The following is a 22,415-nucleotide window of genomic DNA, read 5'->3' as shown; positions in this document are numbered from 1 at the left end:
ATTAGTTTTATAAGAGTATCAATTTAAAGATAGTTTATTTTAAATTTACATTGGCTAGGTTAGATATATATGTGTGTTTCATAATAACTTATTAAACTGTTTATTCGGGCTGTTGGGCCGTTGTCTTCTGTTGAGATTTGTTCTCGACGTTTCGCCAACACTAGGGGTTGGCATCTTCTGGAGATGTTGATGCTTCGCTTGTAAGCAGAAACTGACGACGCGTTGTACTACGGAGGCAATATTTATAATTCCCACTCGCCTCCCCTCCACTGGTTTCGGCTTGAGGGGGCGTGTCGTTGTTTATAGTAGCTTTTCTATCTCCGTGTTTGGCGGGAAGGGCGTTTGTGGATTTTAATACTGGTATCCATGTTTTGTTGATTTTTAGTCCTTCTTCTATCCTATTGAAATTGTTTGGGTGCTTGTATATTTCCACCGCTTCCCGATATAACCGTGGGTAGTACTGTGAAGTTTTGTCCAGCATCTGTGTTTCTTCAAATAGTATTCGATGTTCTCCGCTTCCCAAAGCGTGTTCGGCAACGGCAGATTTGTCGATATGTCCTAAACGACAATGGCTTTTATGTTCATTTATCCTGGTGTTGGTGTGTCTTTTTGTGGTTCCCACATATACCATTCCACATGTGCATGGTATTCGGTATACTCCGGCCGTTGCTAATGGGTCGCGTTTGTCTTTTACCGATCTTAAACAATCCTTGATCTTCTTTGTAGGTCTGAAGATGGTCTTTATGTTGGCTTTCTTGAGTATTCGCCCAATTCTGTCCGTTACCCCCGATATATAGGGCAAGAACGCTTTCCCTTTACATTCTGTTTCTTCGTCCCTTCTTCTAGATACGTTGTTCATCGCCTTGTGTATTTCTCTTCTGGTGTACCCATTAGAGGTGAGCGCTTTTTCAATATAAAGAAGTTCACTTTGGAGATGTTGTGGTTCACAAATTCTCTTCGCCCTCTCTGCCAAAGTTTTGATGATACCTTGTTTTTGGCTAGGATGATGATTTGAGTTCCTGTTTAGGTATCTGTCTGTGTGTGTAGGTTTTCGATACACTTTATGTCCTAAGTGACCTTCCTTTCGATTTACTAATACATCCAGGAACGCTAGTTGTTGAGCTTTTTCTGTTTCCATCGTAAATTGAATATTTGGATGTAGTGTATTTATATAAGCCAGGAAATCGTTTAGTTTTTCTGCTCCGTGACCCCAAATCACAAAGGTGTCATCAACGTATCTGAACCATACCCTAGGCTTGTATGCTGAGTCCATTATCTTCTTCTCTAAATGCTCCATGAAAAGGTTGGCTACGACCGGGCTTAGTGGGCTTCCCATTGCTACTCCATCCATCTGTTCATAAATTTGGTCTTCCCATGAAAAGTATGTGGTAGTTAGGCAAATACGGTATAATTCCACCATATCCTTGGAAACTAGTCCCTCAATTAAATTCAGAACGTCTTCTAGGGGGACTCTTGTAAATAGGGAAACCACATCAAAACTAACAAGAATGTCAGATTCCTGCAAAGTTATTCCTTTGATCTTCTCAATAAAATGGGCGGAGTCTTTTACAAAGGCATCGTTTTTTCCTATATGTGGTTGTAAAATATCGGCCAGATGTTTTTGCATGCATTGTGAGCTCCATAGGATCTCCGTCTTACAGCCTTGCAAAACATTCGTTCAAACAAGCGTTCTTGCCCTATATATCGGGGGTAACGGACAGAATTGGGCGAATACTCAAGAAAGCCAACATAAAGACCATCTTCAGACCTACAAAGAAGATCAAGGATTGTTTAAGATCGGTAAAAGACAAACGCGACCCATTAGCAACGGCCGGAGTATACCGAATACCATGCACATGTGGAATGGTATATGTGGGAACCACAAAAAGACACACCAACACCAGGATAAATGAACATAAAAGCCATTGTCGTTTAGGACATATCGACAAATCTGCCGTTGCCGAACACGCTTTGGGAAGCGGAGAACATCGAATACTATTTGAAGAAACACAGATGCTGGACAAAACTTCACAGTACTACCCACGGTTATATCGGGAAGCGGTGGAAATATACAAGCACCCAAACAATTTCAATAGGATAGAAGAAGGACTAAAAATCAACAAAACATGGATACCAGTATTAAAATCCACAAACGCCCTTCCCGCCAAACACGGAGATAGAAAAGCTACTATAAACAACGACACCAGTGGAGGGGAGGCGAGTGGGAATTATAAATATTGCCTCCGTAGTACAACGCGTCGTCAGTTTCTGCTTACAAGCGAAGCATCAACATCTCCAGAAGATGCCAACCCCTAGTGTTGGCGAAACGTCGAGAACAAATCTCAACAGAAGACAACGGCCCAACAGCCCGAATAAACAGTTTAATAAGTTAGACGATGGCCGTGAAAGCCTAACGCAATTTATGTTTCATAATAGTTATAATAAAGATAATTTTAAAAAGTACTTACAAATTAATTCTTTGAGAACCGCGATAAAAACCCTATATTATTAAAAATACTCATTGCTCATCATTCAAACAAACAACACATCATAACAATATATATATATATATATATATATATATATATGGTCATAAATAAGTCGAAGAACCAACACACATATCTGGTATGTACATCAAACGAAGAATTTAATTACTCTCAGGAAATAAAATGTCGAGTCAAAATAGCTAGAGCCGTATTTGTAAAAAAGAAGAATGTAATATGTAGCAAAGATCTAAGCTTACAACTCAAAAGATGCATACCTTAATGTTATATTTACTCTATTTTATTATACAGGTTAGCTATTACGCATTGAAATAGCAAGATCTGGTTTCATGAATATGTGTAAAATGCTCTGTAACCCCAAGCTATCAGTCTCAATAAGATTGTGAACACTAAAGTGTTACGTGTGGTCTCTATTACTATATGGCTGTGAGACCTGGACATTAAAACAGTATGACGACAACAAATTAAATTCATTTGAAATGTGGATGTACCGCCGAATGCTAAGAATAAGCTGGACCAGCAGAACTACGAATGAAGAAGTACTGAGAGCAAAGAACACACGCCCTCATCTGGTCAATACTATCAAAATTAGAAAGACGTCATATCTAGGACACATAATGCGCCATAGGGAATTTGAGCAGCTCCAGGTAATATTAGAAGGCAAGATTGAAGGTAAAAGGGGCATTGAACGAAAGAAAAAATCTTGGCTACGAAACATCAGAGATTGGACCCACACAAAAGGAAATGAATTAATTCATCAAGCCCAGAATAGAGAGAAATTTGCCATATTGATCGCCAACCTCAACAGAGAAGGCACTTAGGAGGAGGATTATGCAGGTTAAATACGGGTTACTTCAGGGGCAAGAGAGGTCCAGGAAGAAAAAGTAGTTCTTCTGTGTGCAAGTGGTTTTTATCAACATCAACCAAGCTATTCCGCAGCGCAATAAATAAAGTTCGCATTTCCGTGAGGGTGGCCAACGTCCGGAACGGATAGGGCCCTTTATGAAGAAAGAGATAAAAAGAATGAAGTCTACATCTATATTCTATATATCTATATTCTCCCAGATAATGTCTTAAATCACTTTAAAGTGAATATTACCTGCTCTAATGGGTATGTTCTCTTTTTTTTACATGGATATGTAGCATTTTTTGTCCACTCTGTATATCATATTAATTCCATAAGGTTTTTATTCTTTAAGAATTGCGTCTTAAAATCTTCGAAGAGAATAAGCATAATCTAAATGTTTATTTGTACCGTCAGACCCCTCTAACGAGATAGGTACTGTCCTTCTTTTATTTCGCTTTGTCCTCTCAATCCCGCATGAATTTTAAAATAATATCTGAATTAAACAAAGAAATTCGCGAGAGAAAGTCGAAGGTCAAGAGTTATTACGTTCAAATTAAATGTAAACGCAAAAAATCTCGGAAAAGGTGAGACCCGTGTCGCCTCTGAGAGTTTAAGAGGATCATTCTGATGTTGAAGATGTGATTGGTCAGTTGCCAGCTGCAAGAATACCGTTTTGCCGACATAGGTGCTTATTTGACAGTGTTTGGGCTTTTATTTTGAGGGACTTTCCGTTTGGGTGTTAAGAAACCATCTCGAGCTAGAGATTTTGGCACTATAGAACAATTTGAACAATTCCGTTCGCCTGTCAGAAGTAAAATGAGAGGAGTTAGAAATTATTGTATAAATAATTGTGGTTTTCTTTCTGATTTATCTTTTGTTTTCAAGATGAAACTTCGATATGGTAAATTTAGGTGGAACCTTGGGAAAGCAGTTCATCCATTTATTTGTCATTAAATAGACACGACTGTATACACGATACTCAAAATATATGGTAAAAATCACTATAATTTACTGTAAGTTATTTTTATTCTCTACTAAAGATTAACATAAGCTGAAATTTTTTTAATGTAGCCTTCAAAGGATCCAATAACCAGTAAAGTGTTAAAAACATATATCAGTGTATCAGGGGTACATCTTTTTATTTTCTTGCATATCTAGTAATTTAACAATCAATGTATGTAGATTGTATTAAAGATGTAAACACTCCTACATACATATCTTATGCCAAGGCAAATTCTTATTTTTTTATTTTTATCTTATTTTTTTTGTTTTCGATAACATTTATTATAGAACATTTTAAGATTTGATATTTACCAGGTTATTAAAAGAAATAATGCCTAATTCTTATATAGATACATGTTTTAATAATATAATTTTTTGTTAGCATTTCTGTAAAATGTAATTTAGTATCTGAACAATGTATTATCATACTGCGTTTCTGATTTATCCAGTAATGAACACAGCTAGTAGGTAACCAATTTGTATTATTTTAACATCACATATAAAGGTCCTGGTATAGGAATCCCTATACAAAAGCTTTACCAAATAATGCAGCATACCGTAGGGCGCTATAATCCCGTTATAGTCTTATTTGACTTATCGTCGATTTGGTGTTGTTTGCGCTGGACTTGACCCATTTTAGCGACTCAGCGCTCTCGTGTATTTGCTCTTTCTACCTTTTTTTTTGTAGTAGTATTTTTTGTGGCTTGTGCCGATTTGTTTGTGTTTTTATAATTTTTTTGGTGGCCTAGTCTGTTTTTGTGCTTTTTATGATTTTTGGAGGGGGATGTCTGAAATCAAATATCGATTAGTTTATGTGTGATACCTTGAAATGTGCATGGTGGTTTCTTCTGATAAAGTTACAATATTATCTAGACTTATCACTGCTTGTGTCTTCTCTGGATTTATGACTATTTTTCATTGGATACTCCATTCTTCTACTGTAGCCAGTGTCTTTGTTTCGCTGCTATTGCAGTGTCATCTGCGTAAAGGCTAAGTAGTGTTCTGAATATTCTTGGAAGGTCTGCTGTGTATATGCTATACAGAAGGGGTGATAAGATCGCCTCCTGTGGTACTCCAGCTTCTGGAGATCGTTAATTGCTTATACCACGCTCTGAATGTCATTGAATCTATCTATTATTTACTCTGTTAGTCTAAGTACTTGTAGTTTGTTGGAGTGTTACGCTCTGAATTGCGAATTATACTTCAGGGATTATTCCTAGTACTATAAAGTACTAGGAATAATCCTAGTACTTTATAGTACTCTATATCTTCTTCTTGAGACTTGCTTTAATAGAGTATGGTAAATTGAGTTAGGTATATCTTAAAAAAATACTCACAATACTTAGAAACAACATTTTTTTGTTGTTAGCCACAAGTATTGACTTTTACAAAGGCAAATGTTAATATAGTACAGAAAGTACAAAGAGTCATAGAAAGGCAAATGATAAATATAAAGATAAATAATTGGATTAGAGAAAAAACTAAAGTAAGAGAAGACAGAAACCTATCAACAATAATCCCTCATTATTGTGTTACAATTATTAATTAAACACGAAAATATATTCTATTTATTTTCGACATATCTCAGCTCAAACAAAACAAGTTTTGTATCATCCGTTTTTCCGTTGAGATGCCTGATAGAACAGGTTGTTTCTTTCAGTATATAAACACGCTTCGATATTATGTCACCATCAATTCTCCTCTTCGCAATATAAAAGTTATCATTTTTATCAAGTTATTAAAAGTTATCAAGTTTTTTGTCTACTAAGAATTAGGTCAGTAATGTTTGTTTGTTTTCGGAACTCGTAAAAGGGCAATAAATCTTTTAGTTTTATTGTTTTATTATGCAGTTTCTTGGTAAATGTATAGAAAAAGTGGCGTATTAAAACCCACCTTGGAATGTTTAAAATTCGTTAGTCAGTTGGAAATTGGCGGGTCGCTGTTTCCTATAAGATGTTGAATTGGAGCGGCATTTAGAGACTCCTCTTTTGATTCCCATACCAGACAGTAGGTACATCCTGGCCTCTCAAGAGACGTCGTTATCGGTTCTCGTGCAGCAGTCATCTCGGCAAAATTGTGTAACTGCATGGCAGATTGACCACTTCTCTTGAGCTCTGTGTAAATTTTCATTCACACATAGCAGACAAATAAGTTTTAGTTAAATACATTTGTAAATAAATATCTTTTGTAACAGTGCAACGTAAAATCAAATGCCTTTAAATTCATCAAGCATTACTATCAACACTTTGACTTTGTGTCAAGAAAATTGTTTCGACGAACAAATATTTATTCCAAGTCTACACACTTAGCCAGTTCCAACGCCAGACTCGCTACTTGTGTTGTAGAAAGGAGACAATTCACAACAACTGGCTACACCTGATTTCAAATATTGGTGGATAATATTAGGATGAGTAAAATTATGATCAAATACGTTAAAATATATAAAATAACACCTCACCCTTCAGAAGGAACCAGGGCAATAGCCCTAGGTTGATCAATATCAGTCCAAAATAAAACCTTCCTGTATTTTCCTTCTATGGTAGCTACCTCAATATGATTGGTCTCACTGTCAGTCCAATATAATTTATTTGTTACCCAATCACATGCTAATCCATCAGGTGTTACTACATCAGTAATAATTTCCATCTGAAACAAAGTAAATAATGCGCATTTAACATTTAAATTGACAAAACAAAAAGTATTAATTATACAATCTTCCTTCATTAAGATACTTCTCAATGTTTTTAATTAATAAAGTAAAGATTATACTAATAAAAAAATACTTACTTTATTTGTAATATTCCCTTTTGAATAATAGTCGACACTAAAAATACTTTCATTTTCATGATCAGCCCAAAATATTTTCTTAAGTGCATAATGGTAGTCTAATGTAGCTATGTAAGATGTTGAATTCTTGGTGTTTTTAATGATAACTTCTGGTTTATATGCTCTAGTGGTGTTCACTAGGCGAATATCGTACATAGTGGAGTATAGCAGGAGTGGGGTTTCATTACCTAAAAGTAAAAAAATATAAATAAAATTAATTTTATTATTTCACAAAGGAAATAAAATATAAAAGGACTTGTGCTAGTTTAATCACATTCTAGTACTATAACGGAAATACAATCTGTTTATTTATTTCATTAGTGGCATAAAGTTAAGGATGTAAGCAAACACCAGCTTCTTGACTAAAGTAGATTACTAGCAATCCCAATAGGGAGCAAAAAGGCTCACTATTATCAACAATAATGAGGTCCCTCGTATGATGTTGAAGTCTTCTGAATGCACCCATTGTCTATCAACTTGAAGGCCAAGAAAATGTGGATTCAAAATTCTTAAGGATTTGTGGTAGTTACTGTTTCAGCCTCTCCAAAAATAATAATTGCTTCACATTTGTCCATTAAATTTCGAGTGTGAGCCATTTTTAAAACTTAACAAAACTTTGATGTGGTTAAAGCATAATACAAGAAATATTTAATAATAGGCCAAGTAAGTAAAGTAATATAGTACAGGTAAAAATGGTCCAGATTGTTTGTTAAAGGTGAATTAGTAATGGAGGAGCACTTAACAAAAACTGCCCAAAAGTTAAGTACAAGAAATAACATTAAACAGAAGCTCTGCGGTACCACCTGGGGAGCATTGACTTCCACTCTCTGCTCTACTGCCTTAGCCCCTGTTTTCTCAACTGCTGAATATTCTGCTCCAGTTTGGCTACACAGTCCACACGTAAAAATGGTCGACACTCAGCTGCACAGCTTGTCGACACTATAAGGATGATAGCTGGTACAATTAAATCAACTCCCACCCAATGGCTTCCAGTATTAAGTCACATCCCACCTCCACATTTACAATGAGTTGACACACTTACATGTGAATACACAAAGATTATGAACAATATAAACCTGCTGATCCACCAAGACACTGAGGATGCACAAAATACCTGTCTCTGTTCTAGAAAACCACCAATGAAAACGGCAAGGATGATATATGAGGAGTTCAACATCACAAATGCATGGTCCCAAGAATGGAACACATGGCAAAATAACATGCCATGCATTACCCACAAGCCACCAGGTTTTGATCTTCCACGCAAAACATGGTCCACCCTAAATAGGATCCGAACCACACATGGCAGATGTGCATACATGCTACATAAATTGGGAAAGAACCTGTCTCCTCAATGTGACTGTGGTGAGAACCAAACCATCGACCACATTATTGAAGAGTGTCCCTCAAGATCCTACAATGGTAACCCTGAAGACTTCCTGTTTGCAACTTCAGAGTCAATTGATTATATACACTTGATGTTTGTTTGTAACTATTTGTCATATACCTATATTACTAGTGTTTGTAATTTTGTTTTAAATGTGTTGTAATTGCCATACGATAAATAAATAAATACTAATGGAGGAGAAGAAACAAAAAACAGTTTAATTGTTACTTTATTCTTGGAATCAGATTTTAATAATCTTTCAAACAAAGTGGCAAGTCTCAATTGATTTGCTTTAAAAAAAATGAAGGCGAGGTTTTCACCTGATGGGGGTTCGAAAAAATACTGAAACATTGATAGATTTAGATATTAGAACAAGTTTAAAAATCTGTGTATCTAAGCGATTTCGATTTATATTTAAAATTATTTTTATAAGAAACTCAAAAATTATTTTAAAAAATCATTTGATAAAGCCAACTACTTAGTACAACTGCACACATATTGCATTAGTGTGAAAAAAAAACAAAGAATGCCATAGCTAGTCAACATGTCACAGATTATATTTTAATTTTCTTTATCGTTTTTCCTGCACATTTATTTATTTAAAATAAACATACATTTATTAGAAACAAATTGTTAGAGTGTTGAGTGTGAGACATGTAAGAGTACTAGGGAAAATAATGTCAAAGAAACATAAATAATGCCATACTAGCAAGTGACATATTATGTTTTTCTTTCTTTCATTTTATTTGTCATTTTTCCTGTGTATTTATTTATAATCACCTTCTAGATAAGAGTTTTGGTAAATAAATTAGTTGTGAGTTAAAGCTTTGTTGACTAATTAAACAATAACACAAAGTAAAAAAATTTCAAATATTTGACTTGGTTGCAACTATAGTTCAAGAAAACTTTTATTAGAGTTACCCTAATTATTGAGAAGGAAAGCAACATTGCAATTTATGTAAATTGAATAGAACCCCTTTGTGTATAATTTATATTTTTTTAAATTAAAAAACAGTAGTCCATGTAGTGATTAAAGTTATTATTTTATTGACTTTACCAAACCTTAGGGCAACAAGTGTGTTAAATCTATTCCTAATTTATTTTTAATTCAGTGATATGCATAAGATCATTTTAGTATTGAATATGAAGGAATTGAAATACCAATGAATAAAACTGTAAATTTACAGAATTAAAATATGATGGAACTTTAGTTTTGATGAAATTTTTTGGGTGCCCATTGTCAAAACCATCAGAGTATAAAAATATACAAATCTGAGAAACTCGATAATTTTTCGTTTTCTTACACTGAATTGATATAAAAAGTTACTAGTCTTGTTGTTATAAATTACGAATATTGTTTTTTTTTGTATCATATTAACTTTATATAGAATTTTTCAGATACTTTGCATTCTTCGATATGTATTTATTTATTTTAAGCATAGAACTAACGAAATATTTGTTAATAAAACTTACCTCGACAAAAGGAAGACACTATTAAACAAATGATTGCCCATAACAAAATAAAAGAGTAGCGAAACATTTGAAGACACCCTATGAAAAAGACATTCCTACTTTTTGTTTACATTTTCATATTTTGAGATGGGCTAAGATGTTTAGATCATTTTCAGTTTCACTAAAACCAAACAAGAACCGAAATTTAACTTTAACAACAATCACATTTGGTAAACAAATAAAAGTTTAATAGAAAACTCACAACTAGACGCACAACGTGACGTACACAAACAAAACAAAAAGTAAAAAATGGAAGACAAGTATAAAAGAATTTGATAAGCAACATAAATATCAAAAATAACTATCTGATCTCATGAAAATGAAGCACATTGGCTGGCCTAAATGTTGGTAGTTGGTACAATGCACAAGGGCATCTTTTTACAACCTATCATATTATTTTAAGGTCTTGTGTAAAAAATGGTATATTAACCGATGTATAGCAATGCATAATATTTTGATAAATTATATACAAATTTGATGCTTAAAAAAAGTAATATTTCATAATAATTTAAAAAATCCTTTTTATAATAAAAAAAATTTTAAAAAGAAATTAAAATATGCCTAAAATTGACTGACATTGAATAGACAACATAGAAATCTATGGCATAAACTCACGGTTCGTACATGGTTCGTACGAACCGTGGCATAAATTGGTTTTCCGTGATAACAGTAACAAATTTCAACATTTCGATGATCCTAATGGGATCCTAATGGTTTAAAAATTTTAATTTATCATTATTTCAACATATAGTTCTTTTAAGGAATTTTTATTATATAGAATTTCTTTTATAATATGGAAACACTCTAATTAATTCAAGCAGTGGCAATAAACGATATAATGGCCAAATCGGGAGCTTATAATATCAACTGAAGCACTAAATTACTTATGAAACAAAAACACTGAAAGAACGAAGCAAAATACACCGGTCTATATCATGAAAGTTAAACAACACAAAATAAATATTTTAAACTATATTATTATAGGAGACATGCCACAAAAATGGATTTCCAGAAGGATGGTGAAATCGTTTCAAATACGAAAAGTACCTCAACTAGCTTTGGTATCAAAAGGGGTAATCAGGTTTTGTTCCATAATATGTAGAAAAACAGACGCAAGATATAGTTTATAACAAAGTCAAAGAGATTCAAATATTTCTATTACATACTATCAAAATTCTAAAAGATAATTATACGATTTTTTAAATAAATATATATGTTAGCGTATATTATCTGGAAAACTTCTGAAATATTTATTTATATCTACGAAATAAGCGAATAATACAGTAATATAGCAAATAATATAGATTAATTAAGAATAATAGCTATTGTTATCTTTGTTTTTAAAATAATGTATATTGTGAAAAGAGAATAATTAATATATATTAATTAATTATTAAAAAGTTTAAACTTTGTAAAACTGTGGATTTTTCGATTACAACAAACGGACGATAGTAATCTATGGTTGACGTACTGACTACTGACAGTTGACTCTGTCAGTCTGTCTCCTATATAACCTTAATTTTCTCTCACTTTTGACAGTAAAATTTTGGAATATTAAAAATAAAGAATTAAAATTTGGTTCAAAATAGTGAAACAAATCAATCATGAGAAGAATTAATCAAGGCGGACTTGGTCCCAGAGATAACGATAGCGAAAAGAAAAAGAGCAGGGAGTCTGTACTTGCAAATTTAGTCATATTTGGAGCACTTGTGGGTGTCATAAGAGCATGTAAGTAAGCTGCTTTTTCTTAATTGTTTGTATTAAATCTCCATGAAAATACTTACAAGTGTATTGAAATGAAAATTGAGCAAAACTAAAAAATTATAAATGTGTTGTTTTCAATCCCTATCATTATTGATAATTTTTCCACACAGTGAAATTGATACCAAAACAATTTTCTTTTAGGCAATATAAATAGATTTCTGGGATTGTGCTTAAAACTATATTAAGTTAAAGTTATGCATGTGTGTGTTAGATTAATGACCTTGGTTTAGACCAATTGGCCAGCTCAAAATTTTATTAAAATTATCATTTCCATAGATACAATCTCCTAGCTTTAGCTGAGATGCATTATATTTTAATAAATACTAATAATACTTAACTAATACTAAAACTAACTATATGATACAGTTATTATTTAAACCAACAAAGACAAATTCTTTATTTTAATTATTTCAATTCTTCATTACATTCCTAGCTGAAAAATATATTAAAATACTTGCTAATGCATGGATTTAAATACCTTAGTTTATTCTTCACGCCTAATAGATAATAGTTTTTGTTTGTAGGCTGCAAAATATAATTTTTTAAATGTTTAGTCCATGGATAAATATTGTAGATTTTATAAAATCTCATACATAGACATATAATACCTTATCATAAGCTATTTAACCTCTCTACATCTAGACCTTTTTTTATGAATTTGATTATATTTAACATGAAAATGATAGTCTAATATGTATTTTTTTTTCAGTGCCCTTAATAATTCCTTCTTCATAATGGCCATTACCTGCTGAATAATGTGGGTGTTTATCTTGTGATAACTTTTGTACAATTTACACTATTTGTAAAACATGTTAACTGTATACTTTGAATGCAATAGGTTTCTGTAATATTGCATATTAGAATTATAATAAAAATTATGTAGTAAAAGTTTGTTTTATTGCAATTACTGTTTTTGGACATATTTTGTGGATATTTTTTTTGAATATGCCTTGTCATACAACTCATACTTCCAGCATATGAATAACAATAGATGATTTGTTGAATTTGTAGTATAGGGGGTGAATAGTAAGTAGCCAGTCTTACTTATATTGCTAGGATTTTAATAACTGTACCCATCTCCTTCAGCATGACTACTGGATATGTATTTTTCTTAATATATTTTTTAGCTAGCCTTGAGGTAATTTTTATGACAGATGTTTAAGATTTCCAATTGGTACCTGAGTAATAAACTGGCTATTATTCTCATTTGGTATGTAAATTACATAATTAGGAAATTAAAAACATCAACTGGAAAACTATTATTTTAGTTTTAATTTATATTCTACTTCTACTCCCTAATTATCTGATTTGTCATTTTACCAAGTAGTCATTATAGTCATTTTTTAAAATAGTTTTGTTTGTCCCCACCTCAAAAAAATATGGTCATAGTAAATAACATACATGTGCAATTCTTTTTTGTGTTAAAAATGTAAATTCTTTTTCAATTCATTAGTACTTTGAAACCAAATGGGGTCTTCAAAAATCCTACATTGGATTTATCTGTTGATTATGAGGCATATACTGATGTTCGCTGCAGTCCAGTGGCGGCTTTTGGGGGTAGGCAGGATAGGCCGGGCCTACCCAATAATTTTAAGAGCTTTAAAATTGAAAAACATATATTTAAAAATTATGTTAAATGCATGTAAATAACTTTTAAATGTACTAAATCACTCAAATCATTAGCGTCCGTTAAAACAAGTTATTATATTACCACAGAAAGCATCGAATCGGATTCAGGCATTTTAAATATCATTAATAGGCCCGATAGGAACTGGCCGACCCAGCTCACATAAGATCCCCGTACAAAAAGCGTTTGAAGTTAAGCAGCTTGCCGGACAACGATTTATATTGTCATGTTTATGCTTGCTCTTTAGGCACCAGACGATCGGGCCTACGATGATCATCGTTGTCACTTGTAACGTAATTATCGAATTGTAATATTATTTTTTTTTAAATTATGATAAAAAAATATGTAACATAATCTATAATTGTAACATATTTTTAAACAAACAACAGAATTGCAAACAAGTGCACGGTTGTCCAAATAAATTTAAAAAAATTCTTAAAATTCGAAGAAAAAAAAATCACATTTGCGTGATTTCTATATCGCCTGATTGTATGCAACTTATATATGTGAGATTGTTTTATAACGGATACATAAAAATGAGTTTTTATGACGCTTTACCAGGTTGCAGTAATAATAATGTTGTTAGTGAGTGTTTGGACATTGTTGTTTCACTATTGGAATCGCCATTATCTAGAAGAACTGAAATTGATAGAAAAAAATTATTATGAATGAAAGGCCCACTCCAACATTGCGTATTGGCCAAAAAGATGGGAAAAAGGTGCGTACTTTTAATTGCTCTTGGTATGATGTCTACAAATGGTTGTCTGGAAAAAACAGACTATATTGTTGGCCGTGTTTGTTATTTGCTAATAAGAAATGTGTATAGAATTGTGAAGGAATCTTTGATTTAAAAAATCTGTCTGCCTCCTTAAAAAAGCATTCTAGTTGCAAGGAACATTTAAGTAATTTCCTGTCCTTTAAGGATATACAGAAAAGGGCGTTTTCTGTTCGCGATTTGCTAGATGAAAAATCAAAAATCGCAAAAATTAGATACAACGCAGAAGTTAAAATGAACAGAGAAATCATTAAAAAATTAGTTAGGGAGGGGGTCATGACTTCGTGACCTCACCCTCTGGATCCGTCACTGATTACACATAGTTATGTAATTTGCTGGCTTGGCCTACCCAAAATTTTACCACACCAGCCGCCACTGCTGCAGTCATGTGGTGCCCATTGATTTCTTAAAACCCATGAGAACATCCTTGTTCTGACCTTGTTAAAGTTTAAGACCCCTTAATGTTCTACCCTTTTCTTTGCACCCGTAGGGTATTTGGGTTTTAATAACTTCTCATTGGTTTAATATATCGCTTAAAATAATTATTAAAAAAATGGTTCCCTTACATTAGGCACAAATCATATCAATCGTAGAAGTGCAAATATCTAAATCCTATATCAAAATCACCCTCAAGACCCATGAGCCCCCCCGACAAAAAATTTCTGGGGATGAGCCACTAAAAGGTGCAAAAATCTAAATCCTGTATCAAAATCACCCTCAAGACCCATGACCCCCCTGACAAAAATTTCTGGATCCGCCACTGTGAACAACTATATCAAAAATATTTTTCTCTTTTTTCTCAAAAAAACATTTTATTCCTAAGTTCAGTATCTTTCTGCCATCTATTAGGAAGTACTGGAAGTTTTACGTACACCACTTTTACAGGTATTATATTATCCGTGTGAGGTTAAGTGCAAATTATACAGAAACATGACTTACACCACTTTTGCTCTCAGCAACTCATTTACATAAAATTATTGTAGAGTTTGTTTGTATTTAAACAACGCGAGAAGTGGCTACCAATATAATAGAAACAGACCACGGGCCATATTTGAAACCACAGAACATTAAAATACTAACAGCACAACCGTCAATTGAATGACAGTTACTGAAGTAAAAACATATTTTTTGAAAATATTTGTAAACTAAAGTAAGACAAGACCAAAGTAAGACCATCTATATTCTTTGATAAGACTATAATAAAGAAAACTAATATTAATATTAGTGTTTTAAAACTTAATAGTTGTTTACCTAAACAATTATACGTTGTAGGAGCTTCTAAAACATTTGTTTTAAAATCTAACAGTTACTTTTACAAATGAAAACATTGAATAATGCCTGCTGAAACTATTCAGTATTCCGAAAAATATTGTGACGAAATGTATGAATACCGACACGTAATTCTTCCCCCAGATTTAGCGAAATTGGTACCTAGACCACATTTAATGACAGAAACAGAATGGAGAAATCTAGGAGTACAACAAAGTCCTAATTGGGTCCATTACATGTTACATGCTCCAGAGCCCCATGTTTTATTATTTAGAAGGCCATTACGTATGGTACACTAGTTGGAATTATATATTAAAATTTGGTTATAAGGCAAGAACTAGATAAACTTATAATACTTTAAAACAAATTGTACAAACTAAAAGCTTCTATTAATAATTGGTTAGGTGTTAGTAAAGAGTGATATAAGTTCAAGTTTAGAAAGAACTCTTATGTTCACAAATGTTAATGGCTGTAATAAATTTGGTTTGATATAAATAAAGCTCCCAGAAAGATGTAATCTATCTGTTCTCTTTCAAATCCAAAATTTTCTGTTTTTGTTTCTTTGGATATCTATTCAAAAACTTTAGTTAGACTTGTACCATTTATTTGATAATATGGTATCAATTATTTCCTTTTTTATTTTGCTAATATGTTCATATCAGCTTTGTTATACTATAATTAATTATTGCTTTCTGATAGATTTCAATTAAATAATAATTTACATTCATGTAATCTTATACTACCTTTATAGAGGTGTTTAGGCAAAAATATCACGTATCAAATATACTATTTTTATTAAATTAAGTAGTAATTAAAAATTACTTTACTAAATTAAAGATATTTGAAAGCAATATGTTAATTTCATTCAGACTTTTCAACTCTTAGCACTTTTCATTAACACTCAAATTTTGTCTATTATCAGCTGAATTAAATAAAAATGAGTAGTTTTGTAGTAGTAAATTTTCTTTGACACTATTTCATTATTTCACTGCAGCTGATTGTAAAGTGTAATTTGCAGATTACATAGTCAAATTACTGAGAAATACTGTATATCAAAGATGCATGGTCATGTTACATATAATCTTTATATTTGTTAATACCAAATAAAAATAATAAATTCTACGCCTTGGTTGTGCTTTGAAATATTTTATGTACAGTTCAATCGTAGGCATATATCACTGATGAGGAATACTTGAATTGGTAGCCAACAGGTGTGGTTGCTAATTTAAGGTCAACAACTAAATGAAAAAAAAATTTTTTCTTTCACATTGTATGCCTAGTATGGGCAGCTTAATGGTTGGTATGTTATATTTTTTTCTTAACTGTTTTTAATTTCTAAATATTTTCATTAATATAATTAAATTTCTTTTTTACAGTTAAATGTTTCTCATTCAATTAAAGTTTTCTTTCATGCTGTAATTAATTAATTAACTGTGTTAACAAACTGGTTGTCTCTGCAAACATTTTTGACTTTGTATTTTCTTCTTGATCACATGTTTAGCCAATTTTTTGTCTGGTTAATGTTTTTCTCATATGATACACTGTATATCAATATATTATGTGTTTTCAGATCATCACTAAGAGTTAAAAATTGTCTTCCTGTCAACCTAGCTCAAAGTTTTTCCAAATCTAGTTTGCAAATTTTTTGCTCTGCTTGTTCCTCTTCAGTATTGGGGGGATTTGAACAAGCTTTTTTACTGTTTTTATTATGAATAAGCCACAATTTAAGTTTAAAATAAGTTTATTTTTGATGTTTCGATTTCCACTTCAAAAATCATTCTCAAAATATAAAAACCTTTTTAAATTTCATGTAATAGTAATTCGTGGATGACTAAGAACTACTGTTTGGATTGACAAAAATTTACTTCACATTATTTATTTTTAAAACTGGATGACATAAGATAAAATGATCTGTCTTTAGCTTGTTTCATTCTTTAGTTGAACTTTTCTAAAAATTCTATCATGGTTTTTGTATTCATCCTAATGGTTTTATTGTGCTTGCTGTTTCATCTTTACTTTTTTTTAATTTGCTTTGAAGCACTAAGGTTTTAACAGTTTACCAATAATTAAAGATTTTTAAAGTCATTATCCATATTTAAACAAAACAACTACTATTTTTGTTATAGAAACTTTACCACGAAATCGCTTTTAAAGCACAATGCCTTTCTTGACAAAAGATAAAAATATGTTCTGATTAAATAAAGATTCACTTTATCTTTCTTGAAATAACCAGCACAGTGTGATGACGCTAATGTCCTTTTTCAATTTTTGGCAGTTTCTATGGTATGCTGGTACTGATGTTGATTCTCCACAAATATTCGTTTATTTGCATAATATTTCTAACAGCTCTCTCTCTCTCTCTCTCTCTCTCTCTCTCTCTCTCTCTCTCTCTCTCTCTCTCTCCAATGGCGCTACAGCCCAAATCGGGCCTTGGCCTCCTCCCCTTATCGGTCCCGCGCCGATCTTCTCCAGGTTCTCACATCTAGCAAATTTTTTGCGTCCGCTGCCATTTCATCTTCCCATCTTTTCCGTGCCCTTCCTTTTGGTCTTGCGCCCTGCATTTTTTATCTAGGGCTCTTTTCGGCAATCTTTCTGTCTCCATTCTTACTACATGACCAGCCCAGTGAAGTCTCTGAAGTTTAACGAATTCTGAGATCAGTGTCTCTCTGAACAGTTAGTAGAGTTCATGGTTGTACCTGGATCTCCATATTCCGTTTTCTATACTCTCCATACTCTGATTTTTGATCTCCAGTGTGTGTTTTTGGAGCTCAACACATGATCGAGTGAAAAATAAGCTTTATTTCCCTTTACTATTCTTCTTTGGATTTCTGGTTCTTCTGTTCCATCCGTGTTTAATGCAATTCCTAAATATGTGAAACTTTCTACCGTTTCAATAACGTCCTCTAATTCAACTGTGCGTCTGTTTCCCCTAGCTCTGGCCTGTGTTAACTTTTTTGTCTTTTGAATATTTATTTCTGGTCCGGTCTCTTTTGCCTTTGTTTTAATTGTGAATATATTTCTGCCGCCTCTTCTGTTCTGCGAGACATGATGCTGATATCATCGGCATAGGCGGCAATCTGTATTGATTTATTTGTTAGATTACCTCTTCCTATATTCAGCTGTCTTATCACGTATTCCAAGGTCAGGTTGAATAGTGACGGTGCCAGCCCGTCTCCTTGCTTTAATCCTTGAACTATTGTAAAGTTTTCAGTGAGCTCATTTTGGACTCTGACAGTTGCTATTAACGAATACATTGTTGTTTTTACCAGTTGGATGTACTTTTGGGGGATATTAAAGCTCTGCAATATTTGATATAACTTGTTCCTATTAATTAAGTCGTAGGCTTGTTTGAAATCTATGAATATGTTGTGGATGTCGATGTCGTATTCCCACGATTTGTTTCACTGTGAATAGTTGGTCAGTTGTAGATCTTCCTTGTCGGAAACCGGTTTGATATTCCCTGACAATATTTTCAGTTAGTTGTTGAAGTCAATTTAGTAAAAATTTTGTACGCCGTGCAAAAGAGGGTTATGCCGCGATAATTTTCGCATATCAGTTTATCCCCTCTTTTATAGATTGGGCATATAATCCTGGTTTTCCAATCATTAGGGATCTTTTCATCATTCCAAATCTTGTTCATCAAATGTTATGTTTTGATTATTTACCAAGAGAACAAATTAAAACAGAAGTGATTAGGCATTGTACCAGATATGTATTTAAATATTTATGGAACAGAGAACTGATTTTTGAATGTAAAATAGGGTAAGTAGAATCTCATTGAATCTGAATCAGCTATAATAAGTTTTATGATATTGCATTTTAAGATATGAGAATACAATATGCAGCTTGTATTTTTGGATCAATATGATGAAGTATGTATTCTGGATTTCTTCTTGAAATCTTAAATATTTTATATATTTAGTGCTATCTTCATTGGAGGTTGTAGATAATTTTGAAAATACTCAGTAGTCTTGGTCAGTATGAGGACTGTTGGTTACACAGATGTTTTAATATATTGAAAATCATGAGAAATTCATGGGGGAAATGACTAAAGTAGTCTTTAGTTAAAGGGTTATCTGAGGTTTAATTGTAATTTTTATCAACAAAAGTGATATATGTATTCTCTCAGTAATTCAACTGCTTGTAAATTTCTGTCTGATTACATATTTGATGTAAAATTTAAATGAACTAAATATGCAATTTAAAAGAATTGTATTTAATACTTTATTAAGAAATGTATTAAGAAATCTCAAATAATTTCTACTTATCTACTTAATTCAGTAAAGGAAAATAAACAGTTATCTTTAAATGTTTTTTTACTTAATTGTATTTCTTCTATTATGCCTTATTTACGATAATCGTCATGTAAATATATGTTACAAAATATAAATACATTCTATTACTTTTTTTTACTCTTTTTTACCTATTTAACACATGCCATATAAGAGGATGAGGGGATATGAGCTCTTTGATGTCTTCTTCGGGGCTTCCGAGATCTCAGTTTTTCAAGTCCCCAGACACTACCACACTGATCACTAATGAATGCATTACTGCTACTAGGAATAGCAGACAGTTTATTTATACAGTCAATGGTGACATGGTTTGGGTGGAGGTTGGCGTGAGGTTTGTCACGAACATTTCTGATGTATGCCATCATCTTTTTTATTGACACAATTTGGCCTTTTTTCAATGTCTATGGTTTCTCAGATAATTCTTAGTTTATAGAAGCGGATGGAGGCTATGGCTGGTTGCTGGTTCTCGTTGTACTCACTTATTAAGATCAAGAAATTAAACCAAAAAGGAGAATGTAAACTAATAGTGAAAGGCCCAGCACCATGGAGGACATAGGACAGTACTTCGTGACCTGTCTCCAAATGTCAAAGTAACCAGTCCTGATTACCGGGTCCAAAGTTCTGAGTATGGCAGAAGAACGAGCGGCTAATTTTATGTAAGAAAAGTCTATTCGCTTGACTTTCGGACCAAAATTGACGACAATATACATGTTAATATTTTTTTAATCAGCAAGTCACCCTTAATCGAAATAATTCAAATTTCAAACAAAATATTCACTTTTATTTTCAGGAAATTTTCAGCCAATACAGAAATTCAAGTGGAAATTTTTCTCACGAACCGTTAGATCTAGGAAAATTCTAAGTATGACAGAAGAACAAGCGGCCAATTTTATGTAAGAAAAGTCTATTCGCTTGACTCTCGGACCAAAATTGACGCCAACATAGTCGATTAAAAAATTTGATAAAAATCCAATAGTCTACAGTTTTTTCGATTTTCCGGCAAAACGGTGCACAATTTCTAGCCACATGTTAATATTTTTTTAATCAGCAAGTCACCCTTAACCAAAATGATTCAAATTTCAAACAAAATATTCACTTTAAATTTTCAGAAAATTTTCAGCCAATACAGACATTCAAGTGGAAATTTTTCTCACGAACCGTTAGATCTAAGAAAATTCTACGTATGGCAGAAGAACAAGCGGCCAATTTTATGTAAGAAAAGTCCATTCGCTTGACTCTCGGACCAAAATTGACGCCAACATAGTCGATTAAAGAAATATGATAAAAATCCAATAGTCTACAGTTTTTTAGATTTTCCGGCAAAACGGTGCATAATTTCTAGCCACATGTTAATATTTTTTTAATCAGCAAGTCACCCTTAACCGAAATAATTCAAATTTTAAACAAAATATTCACTTTAAATTTTCAGGAAATTTTCAGCCAATACGGACATTCAAGTGGAGATTTTTCTCACGAACCGTTAGATCTAGGAAAATTCTGAGTATGTCAGAAGAACGAGCGGCCAATTTTATGTAAGAAAAGTCTATTTGCTTGACCCTCGGACCAAAATTGACGACAATATAGCCGATTAACCAAATTTGATAAAAATCCAAGGGTACCCCCTTGGAAAATTTTTGCCAAATTTTACAAAAAAAAATTTTTGTTTAATATTTTGGTACATGCACTTGGCCCAGCTTATTCCAAAAATGTGTTTCTTTCGGATCCCTTAACCCCAGTTTGCCGGAAAAGAGGAAAAATAGAATTTAAAAAATCTACAGTTTTTTCAATTTTCCAGCAAAACGGTGCATAATTTTTAGCCACATATAAAAATTTTTTTAATCAGCTAGTCACTATTAATCGAAATAATTCAAATTTCAAACAAAATATTCACTTTTAATTTTCAGGAACTTTTCAGCCAATACAGACATTCAAGTGGAAATTTTTCTCACGAACCGTTAGATCTAGGAAAATTCTAAGTATGGCAGAAGAACAAGCATCCAATTTTATGTAGGAAAAGTCCATTCGCTTGACTTTCGGACCAAAATTGACACCAACGGAGTCGATTAAAGAAATTTGATAAAAATCCAATAGTCTACAGTTTTTTCGATTTTCCGGCAAAACGGTGCATAATTTCTGGCAGAGTTTTTAGATTTTTTTAATCAGCAAGTCACCCTTAATCGGAATAATTCAAATTTTAAACAAAATATACACTTTAAATTTTCACGAAATTTACAGCAAATACAGACATCCAAGTGGAAATTTTTCCCACGAACCGTTAGATCTAGGAAAATTCTAAGTATGGCAGAAGAACAAGCGGCCAATTGTATGTAAGAAAAGTCCATTCGCTTGACTCTCGGACCAAAATTGACGACAATATAGCCGATTAACCAAATTTGATAAAAATCCAAGGGTATCCCCTTGGAAAATTTTTGCCAAATTTTACAAAAAAAAATTTTTGTTTAATATTTTGGTACATGCACTTGGCCAGCTTATTCCAAAAATGTGTTTCTTTCGGATCCCTTAACCCCAGTTTGCCGGAAAAGAGGAAATATAGAATTTAAAAAATCTACAGTTTTTTCAATTTTCCAGCCAAACGGTGCATAATTTCTG

At 32.6% G+C, this 22,415-nt stretch overlaps 2 protein-coding genes and 1 long non-coding RNA gene across 3 annotated transcripts in view; 2 read left to right on the top strand and 1 right to left on the bottom strand.

The window, feature by feature from the left end:
• The window catches only part of arr (low-density lipoprotein receptor-related protein 6), a 48,114-nt gene extending 37,693 nt beyond the window's left edge, over nucleotides 1–10,421 (bottom strand). The window contains exons 1-4 of the mRNA XM_072532793.1: nucleotides 10,281–10,421; nucleotides 10,040–10,199; nucleotides 7,141–7,367; nucleotides 6,812–6,999 (exon numbers count right to left, since the gene is read on the bottom strand). Of these exons, the coding sequence (XP_072388894.1) occupies nucleotides 6,812–6,999; nucleotides 7,141–7,367; nucleotides 10,040–10,106 (482 nt within the window). The 5' untranslated portion in view covers nucleotides 10,107–10,199; nucleotides 10,281–10,421. The remainder of the gene's footprint in view (nucleotides 1–6,811; nucleotides 7,000–7,140; nucleotides 7,368–10,039; nucleotides 10,200–10,280) is intronic.
• Nucleotides 10,422–11,554: 1,133 nt separating this feature from the next.
• LOC140440802 (uncharacterized) lies at nucleotides 11,555–12,730 on the top strand. The gene is made up of 2 exons (XR_011950933.1): nucleotides 11,555–11,806; nucleotides 12,552–12,730. It is a non-coding gene; the product is annotated as an uncharacterized lncRNA (long non-coding RNA).
• A 2,591-nt stretch (nucleotides 12,731–15,321) lies between these two features.
• On the top strand, nucleotides 15,322–16,030 carry LOC140441845 (cyclin-dependent kinases regulatory subunit-like). Its single transcript, XM_072532792.1, has one exon. The coding sequence runs from the start codon at nucleotides 15,579–15,581 to the stop codon at nucleotides 15,810–15,812; it is 234 nt and encodes a 77-aa protein (XP_072388893.1). The 5' UTR covers nucleotides 15,322–15,578; the 3' UTR covers nucleotides 15,813–16,030.
• The last annotated feature ends 6,385 nt before the right edge of the window (nucleotides 16,031–22,415 follow it).

Source organism: Diabrotica undecimpunctata, chromosome 5 (assembly GCF_040954645.1).
Source record: "Diabrotica undecimpunctata isolate CICGRU chromosome 5, icDiaUnde3, whole genome shotgun sequence".
In the NCBI taxonomy this organism is placed as follows: domain Eukaryota; kingdom Metazoa; phylum Arthropoda; class Insecta; order Coleoptera; family Chrysomelidae; genus Diabrotica; species Diabrotica undecimpunctata.
The sequence above is the reverse complement of the archived record's forward strand: the minus strand, read 5'-3'. Positions and strand labels throughout refer to the sequence as shown.